The 22,151-nt window shown below is 47.8% G+C and overlaps 1 protein-coding gene across 1 annotated transcript in view; it reads right to left on the bottom strand.

Moving 5' to 3' along the window:
- Positions 1–19,587, bottom strand: part of RARRES1 (retinoic acid receptor responder 1) — a 49,793-nt gene extending 30,206 nt beyond the window's left edge. Inside the window, exons 1-3 of the mRNA XM_028103173.2 lie at positions 19,245–19,587; positions 4,271–4,333; positions 1,462–1,645 (exon numbers count right to left, since the gene is read on the bottom strand). Of these exons, the coding sequence (XP_027958974.1) occupies positions 1,462–1,645; positions 4,271–4,333; positions 19,245–19,523 (526 nt within the window). The 5' untranslated portion in view covers positions 19,524–19,587. The remainder of the gene's footprint in view (positions 1–1,461; positions 1,646–4,270; positions 4,334–19,244) is intronic.
- Positions 19,588–22,151: the final 2,564 nt, after the last annotated feature.

The raw sequence follows: 22,151 nt of genomic DNA, 5'->3' as shown, positions 1-22,151 counted from the left end.
TGTACACAGATAGGCTATAAATAGTACCATTATATGCCACCACTGAACTTAAAGTGACAACAGAAGTTGTAAACTGTTAATAAAAAGGTGTCCTCTATTAAAGAAGTTTTTGGAACTTCATGCCACACTAAGTTAGATTGTTACAGAATGATCCTTGTGGGCATGGAGGACTTATTAACTGAACATAAGGCAGTTTACCTTCACTACTAAAAACTGTCCAAAGTCTAGTGATCCTATAGCAAATATTCAAAGAAAAGGTCTTATACAATTTCTAAAATTTGTGTTTTAAGGAGAATATATAAAATCTTATTTCCCCACCTAATGCAAAAGGGGGGAAAATTCCTAAATAACTGTAGGTTGTAAGCATCAGTCATTATCCCATTTATTTCAGACAGTATTAAATATAAGCAAGTTCTACTACAACGTAAGATTTTGAATGTCCCTCATAATTCTTTGGAACAGGATTTAAGCTGAGTCATCAGAGAGTTACTATGAGAAACATCCAAGCTTCTAAATTTTAGAAAGGCAAGGAGCAGTATTCTGCCTGCAGGTTTTTAAGACTACTTAGTCTCGACAAATGGAGGGGGCACAGATGCACTCAGGAGTGGAGACCACAGGTCCTGCCATGTGGACATGGGTCCGTTATAGTCACTAGCAAATGTCCCTCGCAAAGGAGGGAGCTGGAGAGAGTGTGGGATGTCGAGTGCTACAGCGGTCAGATGTCAAGCTTAATATCCAAGCACAAGTCCAGAGATGACTTTTGTGGTTTTGCAAATTGGATTTGCCAGTAAGTGCTGAGTCTCAACTCTGCCCACACACGCACTGAATAGTACTGAGCATCAGAAAAAATGAGCCCTGCTTCACTTCAGCTGAGTCACTTCGGAGCGCAGGGCTCATTTCTTATTAAAGACGGCACCGCTGCCCATTAGCTCGACCTAAATGAGACAAACTTGATTCCGCGGCAGCCTCCCAGCAAGGCCCCGAGGCTGGCTCGCCCAGCCCTGCACCCAAGTCTGCAGTGGGCCCCGTGGGGGTCTGGCGATGGTGTCTCATCACATAAATTTCCAAGGCCAACACCACAAATCTTTAGAAATGTCGCCTCAGGCTTCTGGACTCAGCCCAGAAAACTGCCCCCCACCCCACCCCACCCCACCACGTTCTGATCCTGTGGCAACCCTACCTCTTCTTTGAAAGTTGAGCTCTTGCCCTGACCCTTGCCTGGGATGGGAAGTGGGGAGATTAGAAGGGCACAGAGAGCTCTTGATGGAGTTACCATACTGTCCTGGAGATGAAGAACAGGAAAATGAGACTTCTGAGTTCTGTTTGAATAATGAGGTGTACCACATTCTGTAGATGAATTAAAGTGCCACTTTGGGGATAAAAATGTAAATGATAATTCTATTTAAGATTCAGTCATTACATACATTTCCTAATACAGAAATTCCAGACACTAGTTCGTACCAGGTATGCTGACTACATCCAACGGGGTTTTAAGTTGCTTCATGTGCGTGTAAAGCAGGTAATCCTCTTGTTGTCTTTTGTTCTTCTCGATGAGCCGTGTACAAGTTACATTAATGGCCGGTCTGGGTTTCTGATTCCTGAAAAACACTCGAGCAGAACATTTCCCCAAACGTTCCTCACCAGCCTGAAATAAAGATTTTGGAATTAAACAGAATGGCTACTTATCACTCCCCACTGACCCCAATACAGAGGTACACACAGGGTTGAGAAGTTCCTCATATGTGGCAGGACACATTGGCATCAATATAGATGCAAGTGGTCTTGGCTTTATGGAAAGTGATTTTTGTGCTCACAGCTGAATACAAAAGTCCTTCACTATTTGCTGTCATTTAAACTCCTGCTTTCTGACGATGCCCTTATACAGTAATGCTGGGCATATTCGAAAGAAAGATAAGATTGTTGATGTCTGTTGAGTACTGCTTGGTTCAAACCTCAAGGACAGTAGGTACTTTACTCTCTGCTGTGGACCAACATAATGCTTAGCTGGACCTCAAACTTGCTAACTTGAACCAAAAGATGAAGCTGGTTCCCCTTAACAAAGCTGACATCCTCATACTGCCTTATGAATTCAGTTCTCTCATACCAACTTTACAGATTAAGATACTGAAGTCTAAGGAGGAACTTACTCCAAGGTCTCACAGCTAGTAAATGCTAAGCCAGGAATTGAGCTCACGTCTGTCTGATGCCAAAGCCCTAGCCCTATACTAACTCCATCTCTCTACTCCAAGATCTAATCTGGAAGGAATGGAGGCAGATGTCACCCAAAATAGACCAGTCCAAGGGATGTTTGTTTGCATTTGTATTTAAATGCAGACATACTGAGTATTCTGGGATCACCCTCACTTTTCTTCCAATCCAGAGACACCTGGAGGTAGACAGCTGGATGCTTCAAGTAAACATTAAATGCATGACTCAACCATAGGCTTCTCCATCCTCATAGGTCACAAATTCCTTACCTCAACAACAACAACAAAAAGGCCAGAATCTATTCCCAGAAAAGTGCACGTATGCTCAGACCCTCACCACTGAGCCTAGAATTGGCGGAAGTTCATGGGCCTTTGTCATGGCCCCACCCAAACCCATCCATGGGCCCCTAGTTAAGAACTCCTGTTACCAAGTGGTTGATTGAGCAGTTCAGTTCTTTTCACTTTTACAGTCATTGAAACTGGATGACAACAACCAAAAAGAAACATTAAACAAAAAAGCCCACAAGGAAACAAATTTTAATTAAAGTTGGATCTGCTTCATAAGTCCATGTCTAGCACTAACTCAAAAAACTGAAGTATGCTTTCCAATGGGAGGCTCTTCCTCCTGTGAGTGCTACTTCGAATGAGAGGAAGTTTCAGTAGTGCATTAAAATCCTAATCATTAGCCGCAAAACAGAACGTGAAGGGGGCATCCCAGAAGAGGCTTATCAAAGGCAGAATAGAGACCTGGCACACAATTTCCTTTGATGTCTAAGCCATTTCCAGGAAAGAGAAAAGGAAGTGGGTATTGTCCCCTTTTGCTTTCTTTTTGCCCCCACCCCACCCCAAAACAGCTCCACAGAATCAAAGCGAAGCACCCTCCTCATCCTCTGAAATGGAACATTTCAATTAGCTAGTTGTGCTCTTCACAGAAACACTGTTAGTCAAAATAATCTAGTAATTGTTTCCCCTTTAGCTTTAATCTAACACTTTCAGTTTGTAACACTAGAAATCAAAGGGGTCTTCCTTATGCTTTAAGAAAAGGTTTAATCCTTAGGTGAAGTAGCAAAGTCAGAATACACCGTTATCTTGTTAGCACTTGTTTCTGTGTACTGGTAAGCATTCTTCCAGAAGCCTCCCTCTGGGCTGGGGGCTGGGGGTCATGCCTTTCCCTCGGAAGCTCTGCCCCCCGAGATACTTGAATGTGATGCTGCCCGCTTTGACTCACGCACCACACAAAGAGCATCTGGGCTGGTCTCCATCTAAGTTCCAGCTACTGACTCCCAACTCAGCCCAGCACATGGCAGTTCATCTGGCTCTAATTTGTGTATGAGTCTTCTGTTTACTCTCTTCCTAAGAATGGGTAAAGGAAACTTGGCAACCATGACCTGGCTTGGTCAGGATCGTAGAGGCATTAATAATGCCTGTGGCATACATTGGTACTGCTCTGTGTTTTACAGAATACTTTTGTATGGGAGCTCCTGGAATCGGCCTCATGGGATGCCAGCCTGCTAACGAGAAATGTCAACAGCTGACAGGAAGAGGAACGGGTTGACATTTGGGAGTGAGTCATTCTAAGCATTCAGAGGTGCTAGAAGGGGTACCAAAGGCACTGTGAAATTCCCTCCCAGGGGCAAAGGAAGGAGGGGATGGTGGCTCTGGGGACTGTTTTAAATGCAACCCTGCATAAGGCCATGAAGTTGAAGGAGTTCCATCGTGGGTTCCTGTTAGTTCTGTTCTTCAATTCTTTTTTTTTTTTTTTTTAAGATTTTATTTATTTGACAGAGAGAGCACAAGCAGAAGGAGAGAGAGGGAGAAGCAGGCTCCCCGCTAAGCAAGGAGCCCAATGTGGGACTTGATCCCAGGACCCTGGGATCATGACCTGGGCCGAAGGCAGCTGCCCAACCGACTGAGCCACCCAGGCATCCGTATGTTCAAAAGCATAAAAAAACCAAACCAGAGGCTAACCTCCAGGTCACTATATATTCAGATTTTCACTTTAAAAAAAAAATAAACCCACATGAGCTGCTAATTTGGATACTTCACCAATGGCAGCAGCTTACCTCTGGGTTATAGTGATCTGTGGTAAACACCAGGTCAACTTGACATTCCTTCTTTGGATTAACCTGAAACATAGAAACAGAATCTTAGCCTAGTAGAAGCTCTGTTAACATCTTCCTATTGAAGAATCACTCTCATGGGATAGCATGGCATGCAAATGGTAGCTGTAGCATTTATACCGGAATGAAATCAGTCATTTTTTGCAAGGAGAAAAGATCTCAAATTTTGGTCTGATCATGATATTCTGCTTGCTAGTGGGACACGTACTCACAAAGGGGAGTTCAGAAAGGGAAATGGTTGTATCGAGGGGGCCAGTTGGCTTTGTGAGAGCAGGAACGTGCAGGCCAGGCTGGAGGGAGCGCCTCTCCCTGCCCCGCCCCAGGCACCTGTGCATCCATGCACCTGGGAGGGCGCTGGCCCGGGAGAGCCCTCATGCTGCTCACGGTCATGGTCAACAGGGAAGACGGCAGCAATGGCATACCCCATTATAGATAATGGGTTTTCAGATGGTGGTAAATGCAGAAGGGGGGATGGGCATTAGTGGCTACTTTCACTAAGGTGGCCAAGGAGAACACCCTGAGGAGGACGCCTCTGCTCCAACACACAGTAGGGAAGCAGCCACCCCCAGACCCTGGGGCAGAGGGGACCTGGCGCTGAGGCCGGAGGTCTAGGACAGAAGGGAGTACCGACACGGAAGAGCCTCAGATGTGTGGCCTCTCCCTCCCTGGCAGCTTCACCAGCGGGTGTACTTCTAAACTCTGGAAATGCACGTGTAGCCTTTTAAACTTGTCATCGATTCCAATGCATTGTTTTAGACCTGACAAAGCCATAACGCTGAGGCCATTTCAACTGTTTAGAAGAACTTCATGCTATTTGCCATCAAATTGGAAACATCGATTTTCTTTGAATCTTAGCCCAGGAACCCAACAACCAAACAAGATAGTTATTTTTTTTAAAAGATTTTACTTATTTATTTTGACAGAGAGAGAGACACAGCGAGAGAGGGAACACGAGCAGGGGGAGTGGGAGAGGGAGAAGCAGGCTTCCCGCTGAGCAGGGAGCCCGATGCGGGGCTCGATCCCAGGACCCTGGGATCATGACCTGAGCCGAGGGCAGACGCTTAACGACTGAGCCACCCAGGCGCCCCACAGGATAGTTATTTTAAATAGGCCAGATACTATCTATTCCTATTTTAGATTCTTAAACAATTGTGGAAAGCTGGAGAATGGAGGGCTAGGATTCTCTGGCAATTATTTATGCAAAGAATATTTAAACATGTGAATGTAGAGATGTCACTGTGAGGGGGGAGGGGGAGGGGCTGAGGGGCGGGGAGCACCCAGAGCACACCGCAGGGGCAGTTTGCTTAGGACTCATTTTCGATCTTGAAAAAGTTCTGGTGTAAGCTGAAACACAGATTTCGATTTAGAGAAGTCACACGCCCAAGTCTGACTTCTCCCTCATTCACTGTTCGCCACCTACCCTGCCAAGCACGGTGTGGGGGATGGGACACAGAGAAATAGAACATCAGTCCAGCCTTAGCAGAGACTCCCTTCTACTGTGGCAACAGGCAAGTCACTAGAGACAGAGTGTGCTCATCAGTGTGGCCGAAAGCTGCACGTGTGCAGGGTGCTAAGTGTAGGGAGGCTACAGCAAGGGAGACCTGAACGAGTTCTTTGAGGGGCAGGTACTGGCTGGGCAAGGGTGTGGGAATAGAGTATAGGGGCTGGCATTCCAGGGGAGGCAATGAAGCTGGAGAAAAGGCTGTGTGGGGAGAATGGCACAAAGTCATGGAAAGCTTCTTTTTTTTTTTTTTTTTTTTTTTAAATGAAGAGGACTTGGAACTTGATCCTGAACTCAGAGAGGGAGGGAGGCCCCAGTAAACATAACTACAACACTTACGGTGTTAGGATAAGATATGGCATTAAAAGGGCTTAGACAGGGTCAGGGTAAAAGTTCAATGTATGGTCACTATTTTTATCATTAGTAAAATCTACAGACAGAGAGAAAGAACTATGCTTGCTGGAAATTAGAGTCTGGCCCAAGTTCAGGCTAGGGAGGAAGGGCAACACGGACTCAAGTTTGCTTTCACTTTGGTTTACTCCTGTCTAAAGCTCCCAGTGAGTGGTTAACAGGTTTGAGATTTGCACCAGAGTCACTGGATAAGGCTCTCCATGGCCTCAGTCTCCGAGACTCCTGAAGTTTGGGGGTCTTTGCTTCCCGAGTCAAAGGAACACAAGGAATGGTGGGCTTGCTGCCTGTGACTCCCACACCACACTGGGACCGACCAAGAACTAGTACTGACAGAAGGCAGCCCCTCTGCTTGCCTGTAGGTTCTAAGGCTTGAATCACTTGTTGTACCAGCCCTGGGGCCCTCTCACCTGCTACATGCAGGACCTTTGCTTGCATCCACTTCAAGGCCCCCCCTGAGTGTAGGCCTCCTACACAGGAGTCAGGGACCCGCTCAGGCTGCTAGTTGGGGGGTGGGCAGGATGGGTTGTGTGACCATTCGTGAGGTGAGAAGGGGGAAGCAGAGTTGGTAGGTACAATCTCTGGTGCCCAGGAGCAAGGGAGAGTAGTCCAGAAGGCAGCTGGATGTTACAGGAGATTCAGTGGAGTAGAGTGGTTGAAGCCACAGAATTGGATGCAACCCCCCAGGGAAGATCTACTTGTATGTACATAGAAAGGAATCCTGAGGACCACCAACCTTCATATCAATAATACATTGGGGGGGTGGTGGTGCTTATTTGCCATAGACAAGGGTTCACAAAAGTCTTCCTCATCCTTGATACAACTGGGTGTATTTTAAATAAACTACTTAGGATAGTATTTGAAAACACACAGAGGCAAAATGAAGTATCAGTACGTACTCTTTGTAGGGAAAGAAACAGAACTCGATTAACAAAGGCTGTGAGCTGAGTCAGAATGGAGACTGGCCTTTTGAAGAGTTATTTTCCTTGCTGATTTGATTTCCTTATTTTAATCAGGCACCCTTAAAAGCATGTACATTTTGTCCAAAATAAGATTTTTGTGTTTTGGGTTGTGCTTTATCAGTTATCAAGACGCAGAGCTTTTATCTCCCACAAGGGCCTCTCTCTTCTTCCTTGCCTGAGTCGCAAGCTCCTGTGAGGCGGCTTTGCGGGTCCTCCTGAGATAAGCCCCGTGAGCCGCACCCGCTCCGGGACAGTGTCTCGTTGCAGGACTGTCTTCCCCTCTGGCTGTCTTTGATTACGACTGTTCTGCAGTAAAGAGGCCTCGGCAGTTCAACACCTGCCCCCGCGGGACTGGTGGAGCTCGGAGCGCTGTGCTAGGTGCTGGAACATGGGGCGACAGGACAGTGGTAGCCTGCATCCTCCGCAGGGCGAGGGACTTCAAAGAGAGCCCTGTGGGACTGAAGATTTGATTACAGATGACTGAAGAGCTAGGGAAGGATAACTGGAGGACTGATCCAGTCTCGGGACCGGGGAAGTGACCTCTAAACTGAACTGTGAAGATTAAGAAGGAATTGACTTGGGGGGCGGGGGGGACAGCGGTGCAGGCAAATAATTCCACGGGGAAGGAACAGTGGGGAGGAAGTTCCCTGAGGAGCTGCCAGTGGGGCCAGAGGGCAGAGAGACAGGCCAGGATAAGGAGGGGCCGCCTCGCAGGCGGTGGTAAGGGTTTTATCGTAAGAGAAGTAGGAAGCCACAGACAGGAGAGACTTTTAAAAGATCCCTCTAGCTGGAGTGTGGAGAGCTGGAGCTGGAGTGAGGAGGTGTCCAGAGCGAGCACAGGGCACAGAGACTGCAGGGGACGAGCAGAGGGCCGTGGAAATGGAGAGAAGTATATGGTGGACAGCTGGAGGGCTACAGAAGGTAACACTGAACGTAATTCAAGGGCAGAGATACCCGCTAGAATGTAAGTTTTATATTAGGACATTATTACACCAACCATCATTTAATTGATGCTTCTATTTAGAGAACAACAACAGATACCCTAGTGGGTCTGTGCTGGGTACAGTTCTGAGCACTCCACGTGTCCTAACTATGCTAAGAGAGCTCCAAAGTCCGGTTCAAACTCATGAGTAATCCTCTGACTAATGCAAATTAAAGAAGCCATGAGGTATCACTGTACAACTATCAGACTGGCAATAAATTAGAAAGTGGTTAGGGCCGACGGTGGGCCAGGTCTAGGGGCTGATGGAGAGTAGTCCAGTGCAGCCTGGCTCGGGGGCAGCCTGGCTGACGTGGTCACATCAAGCTTACATATGCCCTGCAAGCTAACAAACCCACCTCCGGGTACATATCCCAGAGAAACTGTGGCGCTGGTTCCAGGGGACTCACTGGCACCGCATGTGTAGTGGGAGCTGGAGGCAATCTGGTGTCCATCCCTGGAGGGTGGGCAGGTAAAATAGGGGTGCCGGCCACAGAGTGCCATTTGGGGGGGACAGGCAGCAAACTAGCTGACATACAGCAATGTACATAGATCCTTAAGGCTGTGAGTGAAAACAGAAACAGACACAATGTATAGCATAAAACCATTTACAAAAAATTGTTTAAATAAAAGTTTGCACACAAACCCAACAGTATCTTTTATAAGAATACTGACAAACAGATGAATACACATCAGACTTTTTTGAGTGGTGGCCCATGAGAGGGTGGGGGTAATGGGAATGGGGATAAAAGAATAAATTCCAGAAGGAGCCTCCATGGACCAAAGACAAAAATGGTCCCCGAAATGAGGCATGGTCCTCCCTCAGCTTTGCACCTGGGACTAAGACCACATGAACAGGCTTTTAAAAAGATAAAAAGTCGGGGCGCCTGGGTGGCTCAGTTGGTTGAGCGACTGCCTTCGGCTCAGGTCATGATCCTGGAGTCCCAGGATCGAGTCCGGCATCGGGCTCCCTGCTTGGCGGGGAGTCTGCTTCTCCCTCTGACCCTCGCCCCTCTCGTGCTCTCTATCTCTCATTCTCTCTCTCTCAAATAAATAAAATCTTTAAAAAATAAAAAGATAAAAAGTCATTTAAAAATCTTAAGTCTAAAGTAACTGAGCATGGATGTCTTGACCCCGTATCTTAGATTTAGGTCTTTTTTTCCCAGTTAGTGGGATTAGCTTTGAGGAGTGTGCTAAACAAATGAGACCTGGTTCCGAATCTAGAAGTTCTACTCCCAGGATGGAGCCAAACTCTCCAGGTCAGGTGGCCCTCCGTCTGTGCTGGCTCTTGGTTTGCTACAGCCGCATGGTGCAGAGCTAATCCATCCATTCATAGCTATTAAAAAAAAAAAAAAAAAACAACTAAGTAGATATTTTTTGAAAGAGCTTACTCTAGTTCTGGGAAAGGTGACAACAGTTCTGGCTTCCCTGAGGGAAGAAGTGTTCCTGGAATAGCAGGCCACGGTGCTTACACCCTTTCATCTTCCACCCCCGCCCCCAACTCCCAAAGTGTCCAAATGGGAGACAGATTAGGAAGTCTCATATCTGTTTCTTAAAACACAGCAAGAGGTACCGCACGCTGTTCTAATACTTTCCAGAATATTGGCGCTTTATATAAAAGAAAAGTCTGCAAACAAAGCAAATGACCGTGTGACTATATAACCTGAAGGGATGAATTAGTATCTCTTTGCTACAGATTTCTTTTTAATTATGTATAAAAGAGGATTTAGGGCTATCGCCTCAAACACAATGCTTTACAATCAGGGACCACTAATCATACAGATTATATTCTAATCTGGCTTCTGTGTGTGTTTTGTTTTCCAGGTTTCTTGGTTTTGCTCCCACTGGCTGCGAGGGAAGGCAGCCCCTTCCCATGTGCCCTTTCTACACGCCGATCCTCACAAGGAACGGGCTCTTAGGGGAATGAGCAGCACTTTTGATTTGGGGCTTCCCTTGCAGTAGGGAGGGAAACAGGCTGCTTTTAAAGTCCTGTTTGAGAAAGTGTTCAAAGGAAAGTGTACAAAGGATGACTGAACTCAATATATTAGATTTTGGGGGAGAGGGTAAGAAACATGCTCCTCACATCCTTAGCAAAATCAATATCAAGCATTTATTTAATGCTTGTACATAAAGCGTCCTGCTTAACCACAGGAAAAGAACAAATGATAAAGCTAGAATACATATAATGGGCTCTTGCTACATGCTTCTTGTGGTTCTACACAGTGCCTGTGGATTAGCACATCCCCGCCGAGAGCCGTTTGAAGTAGATACTATCATTGTCCCATTTTAAGGATGAAGAAGTGGAGTCAACCACTCCAAGTCACAGAGCTAGTAAGTAATAAAGCCTGGCTTCAGACGGCTGCTCGGCCCTTCTATGGCACAGAAGCTGTAAGACAGAGTCAGCAACCTCTGAGAGAGGGTGGAAAGAAAGCTGTTGAATGCGTGCATGGGGCTGGGGGGGGGGCGGAGACTGACGGTGCTTATAACCATGGTACCTGCAGACAGGACCACCCAAACCTTCTGGAAGGAGCCGGCCAGGCATGTGTATCAGTTTCCTAGGGCAGCTGTAACCAAGTACCACAAAACGGGTGCCTTAACAGAAATTGATACTCTCACAGGTGTGAAGGCTAGAAGTCCAAAATCAAGGTGTTATCAGGGCTGTGCCCCCTTGCGACTCTGGGTAGAATCCCTCCTTGCCTCTCCCTGCCTTCTGGTGATGGCTGGCAGTCCTGGACGTTTCCTTGGCTTGCAGCTGCAGCATTTCAACCTCTGCTCCGTCTTTAGGCGGCATTTTTCTCTCATGTGGTCTTCCTCTAAGGACATCAGTCATTGGATTTAGGGCCCAAGCTAACCCAGTATGGCCTCATCTTAACCTGATTACATCTGCAGAGACTATTTCCGGGCAAGGTCAGGATCACAGGTGCACGGGTTAGGACTTCAGTGTATCTTCTTTGATGGTTGATGGCACAACAACCCCCAAAAGCATGAAAGTGAAGACGATCTGAGATTTTGTAAGGAGCCTTGGATGTGTTATTTCAGGCGAGGCATAAAGGGGAGCATGAGCCAGTGCAGGTGAGGAAATCTCCAGGGAGGACCGGGACTGAGAAAAGCCGAGAGAAAGGGAGAGGCGCCTGGCACAAGGAAGGAGGTGAGCAGCCAGGTTGGGAGGTCCTCGAGTTAGTGGAAGGATATACTTGGAGTGAAGGTTAAGATGGTGGATTGGGGCAACAGAATCTCCTGGAGAGCCTCCTGAAACACAGAGTGGTGGGCCTTCCCTCCAGAGTTTGGGGTCAGCAAACTGAGGGCCAGCCCTGGGAATCTGCATTTTAAGGAGTTCCAAGTGGCTCTTCTGCTGCTGGTCTGGGGACCACCATTTGAGACCTTCTCCCGAGGTGCTGGGTAGAACCGCTGAAGTTCTGAGGGAGGGGTAGAAATGACAAGTAGCTCCAGTGACCATCACTAGCATACAGCTGACTGAGAGTCTGAGGACATGACAATTCTGAGGGCCCAAGGCTTTCATGAGGACTGACTGAAATGGAGGAACGTAATTCAAAGTTTGGTTGACATAGTGTCTTTGGCAGTTAGGTCATGGGGCCTCAGGAGGTTAAGGTGGCAGGTCTAGCCCCTGCTTCAAGGAGTGCAGTCAATAAACTCCACGGCAACCCAGCATGGGCTCTTGGGCAAGCAGGAACATTTGAAGGTGGCACTCTGGACTTTAACAGTTCAAATACATACAATGTTGAAGAAAATTCACTCCTAGCTTCCTATTACATGGAGAGCTACTTGGCCACGTAAAGACATTTATATATGCATCAAGAAGTTAAAACTGGGGCGCCTGGGTGGCTCAGTCGGTTGAGCATCCGACTCTTGGTTTCGGCTCAGGTCGTGATCTCAGGGTCCTGGGATGGGGAGCCCCACATCAGGCTCTACGCTCAGTGGGGAGTCTGTGTGAGGATTTTCTCGCTTGCTCACTTTGTCCCTCTGCCCCTCCCCCCACTCATGCATGTGCTTTCTAAAATAAATGAATAAATGAAATCTTTCAAAAATTTAAATTTAAAAAAGAAGTTAAAACTGCCCATTCTAATAGCACCTCTACAAAGTCATGGCTTATTTTCAGTAAACAGCTGTTTACTGTAAAACGTAAAGGTTTCTTTTCATGTCAACGGGTCAAAGATTCTTCTTCCAGCACATGTCTGGACTATATTTACATTAGATACAATACAATGTTTGTTTAAAGTCAAGTCACTGAAATACCGGTGTGAATATTGGAAATAAACCTGAGGACCTTCATGAGGGAGAGACAATAGGTATTTATTTCATTTTTAGAAACCTAATACCCCCTTTACACTCACTCAAAAACTGGGAGCCGACGAAAGGGCAGGAACAGCGTCCCCAAGAAGCCCTGCTGTCGGCTGCCACAGGGGGCCATGAAAATGCCGTGACTCTGCCAAAAGCTAATCTACAGAAAGAAAACCCTGTGCTCTGGGGAAACGCTGTCCTTGCTTTTCTGCTCTTTGTGGATGGTTGCTCAGCACAGTCCCTTCATGTTGCCTTAGGGCTAGTGGTGACAACATTAAACTTCATGCTTTCAGGCTGAGGGGGACGGGTGGTGGGGACAACTCCCGTTGTCATTGAGTTCCCAAGTGATTCTAATCTCCCTTCCCACACACACTGGGCCCTGCTGGCCTGACAGACTCAGCTTCTAAATGTCCCCTCCAGCCTTCACATTTGGTAAAAAAAAACATAAATGTCATGCCATTTCGGTAAAAGCAAACTTCTTCATTTTGTAAGGTTAGCTTTATGAGTCAGGCTCGGTGGCAGAGAAGTAAAAGAATCATTGGTGGATAAAAATTGCTGTGCTGTTCTTATGTTCTGGACAGAGAGCTTCAGTGTATTACATTATACCGGGGAATCATCTTCCTGCGTTTCCCTTCTCTTCGGCAATGACAGATAAAGCAAAGACTCTATGGAACGAAAGTCCGTGACCTTCGGATCAGGCCCCATCCCGTGGGGCCCAAGGAGACCTTTGCACATGGACACTCTGCTTTATTAGGTTAAGTAGCAGTGGACAGAGACACAAGAGTGCTGTTTAGCCAACTCTAGTTCCAAGTTCTCGGCCCTTGGAAAGAAGCTAAAGTGGACATGGCCTGAGGCCCCTCTAGCTCAGGGCGGGGCTAAGTAGAAAAGGCTGGTCATTAAGAGGGATACGAGGTGCTGGGTCTGCCGCATTCCTCTAGAAGGGCTGGGCCCGGCCCAGCTTGTGTTCCAGATGCCCCATGGTCCCAGCACCCTTCCAGCTACCTTTACTAAGTTCATTGAACAAATAGCATTTGTTTCTTACAGAGCCTGATGTCAGACGAATGGAGGAACAAAGAGGTCTGAGCCCTTCCACGGTAGAGCAACTGACCTAGTCCTGTTGAGGAGCAAGCATAAAGCAGCCCCCAGTCAAGTACCGAGACGGTGTGAAGGGGGCAGACGTGTTTGGCGGTGAGGAGATTACCAAGGCTGCAGAGGTCAGCCAAACAAGAGGTGTGGGCAAGAGCCGCTATTTCTTGGGCACAGTCACGTGTCCAGCAGTGTGGGGAGTACTTGCATGAGCCCATAGCTACCCCACAAACTGGGTGAGGTAGGCCGATTAATAGTCTTCAAAGATGCCCACGTCCTAATTCCTGGAGTCTGTAAGTATGTTGCCTAACAAGGCAAAGGGAATGTTCTCAGTGTGAAGATGGAGGATCCTCAAGTTAAGGATCTGGAGATTGGCAGACAGCCTGATGATCCAGGTGGGCTTAATGAACGTATTTACAAAAGTCCTTTTGAGCAGACAGTAGTGTTGCATTCAGGAGACTCTGTGCTGCTGACTTTAAAGATGGAAGATGGAAACAGGAGCCAAGAAACTGGAAAAGGCAAGGAAACAGATTCTCTCCTAGAGTGTCTGGAAGAAAGGCAGCCCTTCCAACACCCTGATCTAGACTCATTTGGACCACTGACCTCCAGAACTGTAAGAGAATAATCTGTGGGGTCTTTTAACCTATAAAGTCTGTGGTCATTTGTTACAGCAGTGAAACTAATTATAGATGTTAGTGATTCTTAACATTGTACTCTGCAGGTCCTTTGGGGACCATTGTGGGTTTACATCCATCTTGCTCACAGCTACAGTACAAGACCCCCTTTGATAACTCGACTTTACTGGGTAGAGACGTGCTGAACAAGCATAAGAAGTAACCTAGAGTGGACACCTGCTATGGTTACTATCCCCAACGTCTCCTGTGGGACCAGCCCTGTAAAAACCTCTCCAGCTGAGGCACTACCGCAAAGGCAAATAAGTAGCAAGTTTGCACATGCAAGGAAAATCTCTAGGGTGACTCATTGTCCATACAAGGAGGACTAAGGTCAGGTTGGATTTGGGAGATAGCGTGTGTATTTAACATTTCCATGCCTCATTAATCAGTCATTGTAGGGTTGAGTATTCATATTCTATCTCTAGCAGAACCACCTAGGCTGTTCGAGTTAGAGTGTGCAACTAAGCCAGACTCCTGGTGGTTAGATTCATGACCCACCACCACCAGTGAGCTTTATATGGGGCCACTGCTCATAATCTGTGATCACACACATCCCTGGCTAGAACACCACATGTGGAAAGACAAGTGGAAAAGTGTTGTGGGCTGGGAAAAAAAAAATGGTTGTGGTTCAAAACAATTTATTACAAGGAGGTCAGAAGCATTCCTACTTACGAGCTCATCCGGGGGCAGCTGGTTTGGGTGACTGGGGCTAGGTGCCAAGGAGGCCAAGGCCTAAGTTTATCGTCAGGGCCAGGTGGCCTGTTCCCATCCTGTGCTCGACCCAGACCCTGCAGTCAGAGCGTGCAGACCAGATGGGTGCTGTGGTGGGAGGCTGGGCAGAGACCTTGGGTGCACCTGTGCCTTTACAGCACGAGCAATGCCTGGGAAGGAAGGAGAGTGTATCTCTGTTTTGCACTCTCAAGATTGTTAGGTTCCATCCCCAGGGCAGTGTGAGGGCACATGGAGAAACACCGTGTTCATCTTGCAAATCCCACCCCCGTTCTTCTGTGATGCCTGTAAAAGCAGCTAGGAGGCTTCCCTGAGTGAAAGTAAAGATTGGAAAGTGATTGAGGAAGAAGGTTTTTCTTAGTAGAGTAAGTGCTCTCCTAAATGCTTGTGGCTCAGCAGACAGGCTCCGTTCCGCTGTCAGACATGTGGGCGAGTGCCCCCAGTAGCCCAGCCTGTCTGCCCTGACAGTGGCCTGATGCTTGCCAGAAGTCCACTGTTTTGCTCCCAAACTCGCTCCTGCCAGGGGTACCTATTGCCTAATTGCAAACTAACCGTCACATAAACTGTGAAGAGTGGAAGCACCAAAAATAAAAAGTATCATGGTATCATGTCCACAAAATCCAAGTTAAGTTTGTAGAAGAAATTGATTAAGTCTCTAAAACTCTCGCTGTTGAATTGGGTGTGGATGAGTCAAGACTGAGCAAGAAAGAAAAGGGTAAAAGCAGAGGACTGTGCTGTATTCTTTGCAAGTGCTCCCAACACTGTAAGTAAACCAAAATGGAAATCACAGATGATCCATAACGGCTGAGTTTTCTTGCCAGAAAACTGCAAGGGGTGACAATGAAATGGCCTTGGTCCTATACCCAAAAACAGGTGATATATTTACATTTATTGATTTTAATTTAAATCGAAGCATTTTGAGGTATGGGTATATAACCTCCCTCCCCCAAACATAGGAGCCAAGAAGTGCAGCGGGCACTCACCTCAAGTGACCAATCCCCAAGCAACGGCTGATTCCTGAGTGGGTTGCCTTTCTCATGAAGTACGTGCACGCAAAGATCTCTAAATGTCAGGGGAGGGGCTGGCCTCTCATCATCTGCTAGGGGCAGTGGTCTCGGGGCTTGCTAAGACTCGTCTCAGTGTAAGGGGCAGCCTCTTAAGGGAAGAAGGAATTGGGAGTGGGGCTGATCCAGGATACCCTGGGTATCAACACCACCCAACATCTCCCACCACCCTGCACTGCGGGTCATGAGGCTGTGCCACGTGCTATGTGGAGGGGGAAAGCCAGGAAAAAAGATGGCACCAGGTAGGAGAGTGAGGGAACCCAAGCTGTGGTCTGCGATCTCCCCCTATGATATAGTACACAAAACGAAACAGACCGCTCACGTGGCTCTTTCAGCAGCTAGCCCGGATTTCTTCCCAAAACTTGGCTACATTTACTACCACAGCTATTACTGGATTTCACCACAAGAGGGCAAAAGTGTTTCTAAAATGAGAGATTCTTGCACAACTAGGAAATCAAATCAATCAGGGCTGAAAGAGGTCTTAAAACACTTGGTTCATTGGTTTTCAAAATCTTTTTAGCTGAAACCCACAGCAAGAACTGCATTTTTCATAGTGAACTGGTTCATAAATATATATTTGAAACACATTTTAGGTACTATTTACTCTTACTTTTGAAACACTTATAGTTTGTACTCCAACCAATTTTGTTAAAAATTAACCAACAAACCACAAGACATCTGCAACCTACTAACTTGATTTCCTACCGCACTAGTGGGCCATTACTTTGAAAACCCCTGACTTGGCTCCAGCCTCTCATCTTACAAAGAGGTGCATGGGCCCTTAGGGTGAAGAGGGCTCCCTATGAGCTACACTTTTCACACCCACCCACCCACTTGCTCACCCTAGGGGCAGTCCTGGATGAGTGACAGACATTGTGTAGCAACTGAGCACCCACCCTGGAAATGCACCAATTTGATAAAGAATGCAGGCCCATTTTGGGGGCTGTACCATTTTTCACTTCTTGTCAATACTATGTTCTTGTAAGTACAGCAGAAATTCCTTAAGCCACTACACTGAAAGCTCCACGCGGGTGATGTCTGCGCTCCTCATTCAGGTAGCCAAGAAACTGCTTCAAAACTGAATGACTATCAAAGAGGCTTTCCCGATGATCCCATCCCAATCTGAATTAGGGCCATAATATCTAGCCCAGTGCCAGGCACATAGTAAGTGCTCAAGAAATAACTCATGGATAAATGGATCACCCCTCAGACAGTATAATGGTAGCTCACATTTTTTATATTTTACAACTGGTATTTATATCCTCTTATAGAACTCTTAACATGGTTGGCAGAACATGGATTATTTCCACTCCAAATGAGGAAATAATCAGAAAAGACATGATCTTTCTTCTCTAGGTTGTGTGGCTCACTGGAGGCAAAGCAGGGGCTAGAATCTGGGTTCCCTACAACACCACACCAAGCAGCCCATGGCAGCTCCCCAGTAGGAGACAGCACCCCACTCTCAAGCCCCCCCCCCCCCCCCCCCCGCTAGGCTTCTCCCAGCCCCAAGGATCCTGGCAGGCCACTGCCACAAAGATACACCTTGCCCTAGGCTGCCTTGATCACCCTTGAAGGTGGGCCCCCATTTAGTGGTGATGTTTGAAGGTGGTAGAGGAATGGAGAAAAAATTTCACTGAATTCCTGGGAAAAATTGAAACCACTTTAGTCTCTAGAGACTCTTGGTCCTGAAAGTCACTGAGCTCTTTTTCCTGGCTCCTTGATTTAAAAACATTTATAACTATTTTCAGAAGAAATGTGAAGGTAAAGCAAATAACAACAGGTTATCCTTTCTTAGGGTCAATACCCTGCATTCCTCTACTTATTAACTACCACCCTCCCCCCCACCACTCCCCACATGCATATCTGCCTCTAACTGATTTGATTTTTTGCCCCACCCCATTTTGTGTTTTTTTTTTTTTTTGGTCAAAAGAATTCCTTTAAAATTCAGGAATATTATACTATTACAGATGAAAAACACTGAGCTCTTGGTCTTGGAAGGAAGAAAAGAATTCCTGGAACTTGAAAACTGAGTTTTCTGTAGGGAATGCTCCTCTATGATAACCGGGGAGCAAATCTTCATGGAGACTCTCTTTGGGCTCTGGGAGGTGGCTACTCTCCTACTTTGACAGAAAGTTCTCAAGCTGTTTCTGCACTTCTCTATTGAACTGGTAAAACTGAACTTTTCTCCCTGAGGCAGCAAGGATTGTTTAAAAAGGTGAGAAGAGTAGGTTGCCTTTTTCTAGGAAAAATTTGATTTCATCAGTCAATAAATTTAGCCACCTTAGCTACAGGATTAAGTCTTTGAGGAACAAAGTCTGTGTTTCCAAAAGGCCTTCCCCACCCCTGTATCTGACAACAAAACTAGAACAGTCTTAAACAAAAATCCTACTGCCCCTCTTTAAAACTCTACACTCAATTCCAGATTTTGTGAGGCTGAGTCTGCAGGCTTTGTGGAATATTCGGGGGTTACTGGGAAAGAGTGTCGCTACTTTGGGGACAGACTGAGTGGAGTTCTGTAACTTTGCAATCTTCTGTTTGATGAAGCAAGCAATGTAGCTCCGCAGACACAAAGAAATAAGGTTCCAACAGCCAGTGCCTGGAAATCAGCAACCAAATCAGGAGCTGCCAAATTCTCATTCATTCCATTCACATGGAAAACAGCCCTGGTCCACTCCCATTAAAGCAGACGCCAGTATTAGGAAGGTTCCTGCCCCCTCGGCCAACGCACCAATTCCAACCACTTCATCCGGAAGCCCTTGCAGGGTCGCCTGCGGTTGAGACAGTCCGTCTACGGTCCGCAGGGGAACGGGCGCAGATTTTAAGAAATCCCGCCCACGACTCCTGCCGGAGCCATGGTGGGTCGCGCAGTGACCACCCCTTTGGCAAGCACCTCTGGATACTGCCAGACAAGATCAAGCCTCGCCTTTGGAGCCTGTTCCTCAGTTTCCCCATGCACCTCTCTCCCAGGAATGGGAGCTGCTCTGTGAAAAATCTACCGCCTCGTAACCGCCGAAAGAGCCAGCCAGCTTCCTGTGTACTCTGCGCAACCATGGGCCGCTGCACTGCCTGACCACTTCGGAGGCGCCGAGGCACTAGCCGGATCTCCCCCAACGTCTTACTCCTCACAGACCCCGTCTCGGATCGGCCGCGGGACGGACGGGCGCGCGTGCACACAGGTGTCGCTGCGCGCGCGGCCGTGTCACTCGGGCACTCACCCTGGCGCGGCCCTCCAGCACGGCGGCCAGCACTCGCAGGGCGCTCGGCGAGCCCGCACGGAAGTTGAAGAAGTGCAGCGCCGCGCGCGCCGCCTGCTGCAGGAGTCCGCGCTGGAGCTCGGCGTCCTGGAGCCCAGGGGTGTCCTCGGGTCCCCCGGCCCCCGCGGGTGCCGCCGCCACCCCTTGGAGGGCCAGCAACAGCAGCGGCGCAAGCAGCAGGACGGCGAGGCGCGGGCCCCGGGGCCCAGAGGCGGGCGGCGGTTGCCGGCTGGGCGGCATGGACGCGGGCGGGCGGGCAGGCGCGGCTCTCGACGGTCCGGGCTCCCGGCGGACTGCGCCGGCGCTCGAGGAAATAAGGCCGCGGAGGGCCACTCCCCTCCGCCCCCGGGGCGGCCCGCTGCCGGGAGCCCAGGTCCCCGCTCGGCCGCGCCCTCTCAGCGCTTCCTCCAGCCCCGGGTCCCCTCCGCCCCGCCCCACTCAGCCTGGGCCCCAGCTGCGCCGGCTCGAGGCCCGGACGCGGCGGCGCCTCCGTGGCGCGGGGCCGGGGGTGTCTGGCCCAGGCTGCACTGGCAGAGGGACGAGGGGAGCAGTGGAGACTCCTCCCCCCGAGGGAGCGTAGCTTGCCCGCAGCCACCCTGCGCCGCGCCCCCAGCCCAGTCGGGGACCCGGCTGGAATCCCTTAGAGACTTGAACCTGGGCCAGGGCTCAGAGTCCCATCCAGAGATGATGGAATCAGTGGGGTGGATGGAATATTTTGTAAAGGCCTGAGTACTCTATTGATAACTTAGTTTTCTCAGTTCCTGTCACCCCTGGTCTCTCCAGTGCAAGCACCCCCATGGGCCTTGGAAAGCACAGATGATATCAATTATTAGAAAACCGGTAAAAACAACTATTTATACATGAGTGAGACCACACGCTGTAACACAACTCCCTTTCTACATGCTGATGTTTGCACAGACCGTCTGGAGGGACAATCAGAAACCGGGAACAGTGGTTGCCTCTGAAGAGGGAGCTGGGGTGGGAGGAGCTTACTCTAACTGCAAGCCTTTGATTCTTTGCTATCATCTCTTGCTGGTAGTAACAGCAGCTGGCAGCGTGGACTCGGAGCCAGACTGCAGGGTTCGAAGAGCAGCTTCCCCAGTGTGTTACTGGACTGCTCTGCACTTTTGTGGTGCCTCCTAATGGTTTGCATGTGCTAATATCTATACATATGTAAAGCACACAGTAATAGCTATGTGAGTGATTGCTTTTATTAACCTAAAAAATTAGATATAATCTTGAAAATAATGCAGTCAGCTGTGGATTTCTTTTCACAAATGATGAGAGGGGATGTCAGGGACTAAAACCTGCTGGGCCATTAAATAAAATCTTAGCTATTTACTTTTAGCCTTCTTAACCCAACCTTTTATCAGAGCTATTAGCAAGTCAGAAAATGTGAATCTATACCCCTTTTCTATTCTCCTTGGCAGGTGAAAGCAAAGGTAGGTAGGATTGGGAGACTATAGATATCAACCCTCGACTACTGAAACCTGATTAACAAAAGCTCAGCGGTGACTGAGATGATCCTTTTTCTCTGAGACTTGGAACCAGGAACATCTGTGGAGAAAGTGCCGCTCACCTGGTTCCTTGGGTCTGCATCTCGCATGCTCTAAGGTGACTTGAGCTTTTGTTTCAGTTAAGCCCTGGAGACCTACATATTTTCCATGCTGTGTCTCCAGGCCTGTAACATCTGTCCTAAAACCCCTGGAGGAAGGCACTTTGCTGGTCATGGAAAGAACAGAAACCCTGCTTGACAGAGTGAGCTGTTTTCCTAGAACATTTGGCTTCCTCATCTCTTCCTTGAAGGTGCCTAGGACTCATGGAGGAATTCATTGTCCTCAACATTGGGCCCATAAGCTACCTGATGCTCACACTGTCTGCAGCAAGTCCCCAGAGATGGGAACAAGACCCAGGGCTTGGAGCATGACACCCACACCCCACCAGACTCTCAATAGCAAGGCAAACAGCAAGGGGGTACCTGCAGTGCCAACGGCTCTAGAATGCAGGTCTGGGCTGTGATGGGCTGTGATAGTTTTCTGAATTTGTGAGGTTAAGAATGGAGCCTTTCTAGCTGGAACCAGTGAGAATGAATCCTTTGAGATGCAGAACTGGAGACAAGTTCTTTCTAAAAGAGATGTGATAGAAAATAGAGTAGTTAACATTTATTCCTGTCACCGAGGAAAGATTTCACATGACTAGTTAGAGACTGACATGGGTGTGTTTGAAAAGCCTCACAATCCAAGTGGATAAGGTAACCAGCACTATCCAATAGAATTTTCTAATGAAAATGTTTCTATATTTGCATTGTCTGTATGGCAGCCACTAGTTACATGGGCTACTGACTGTTTGGAATGTGGTTAGTGCAATTGAAGAGCTGAATTTTTAATTGATTTAAATATACATAGCCACTTGTGGTTGATGATTGCCATATTAGACAGCACAGTTATAGACAACTGACTTTTCACTACAGCAATGATTTGGGAAAAGAGGGAAAATAATATTTTGGGGAGCCGTGTTTCAGATAGGATGCTACATGCTTTCTGTAACAGAATCATCTCATTCAATCTTCACAGTCTAGAGGAATAAACTGGAGGCCAGAGAGAGGTTACATGACTTGTCCAAGGTTGCATTACTAGCAAGGGTCAGGAAAGGGGTCCACACTCAGGTGTGGCCCACCTTTTCTCCAAGCACTGTTTGGTATATTCCACAACCAGAGACTCGAGATGGAGGGGTTTAGATTACAACAACAAACCTAAAGAAGGGTGAGAAAATACAACTTTGCAGTCAGAAGACTTGGGATTATTTTATTTCAAGAGAAGAATACTGAAGGAGCCGCTCAATCTTCAGTGCTAAATTAAAAGTTTTTTT

This window comes from Eumetopias jubatus, unplaced genomic scaffold, assembly GCF_037043125.1.
Source record: "Eumetopias jubatus isolate StellerSeaLion01/CBP00866 unplaced genomic scaffold, mEumJub1_p1.0 scaffold_1, whole genome shotgun sequence".
Lineage (NCBI taxonomy): Eukaryota > Metazoa > Chordata > Mammalia > Carnivora > Otariidae > Eumetopias > Eumetopias jubatus.
The sequence above is the reverse complement of the archived record's forward strand: the minus strand, read 5'-3'. Positions and strand labels throughout refer to the sequence as shown.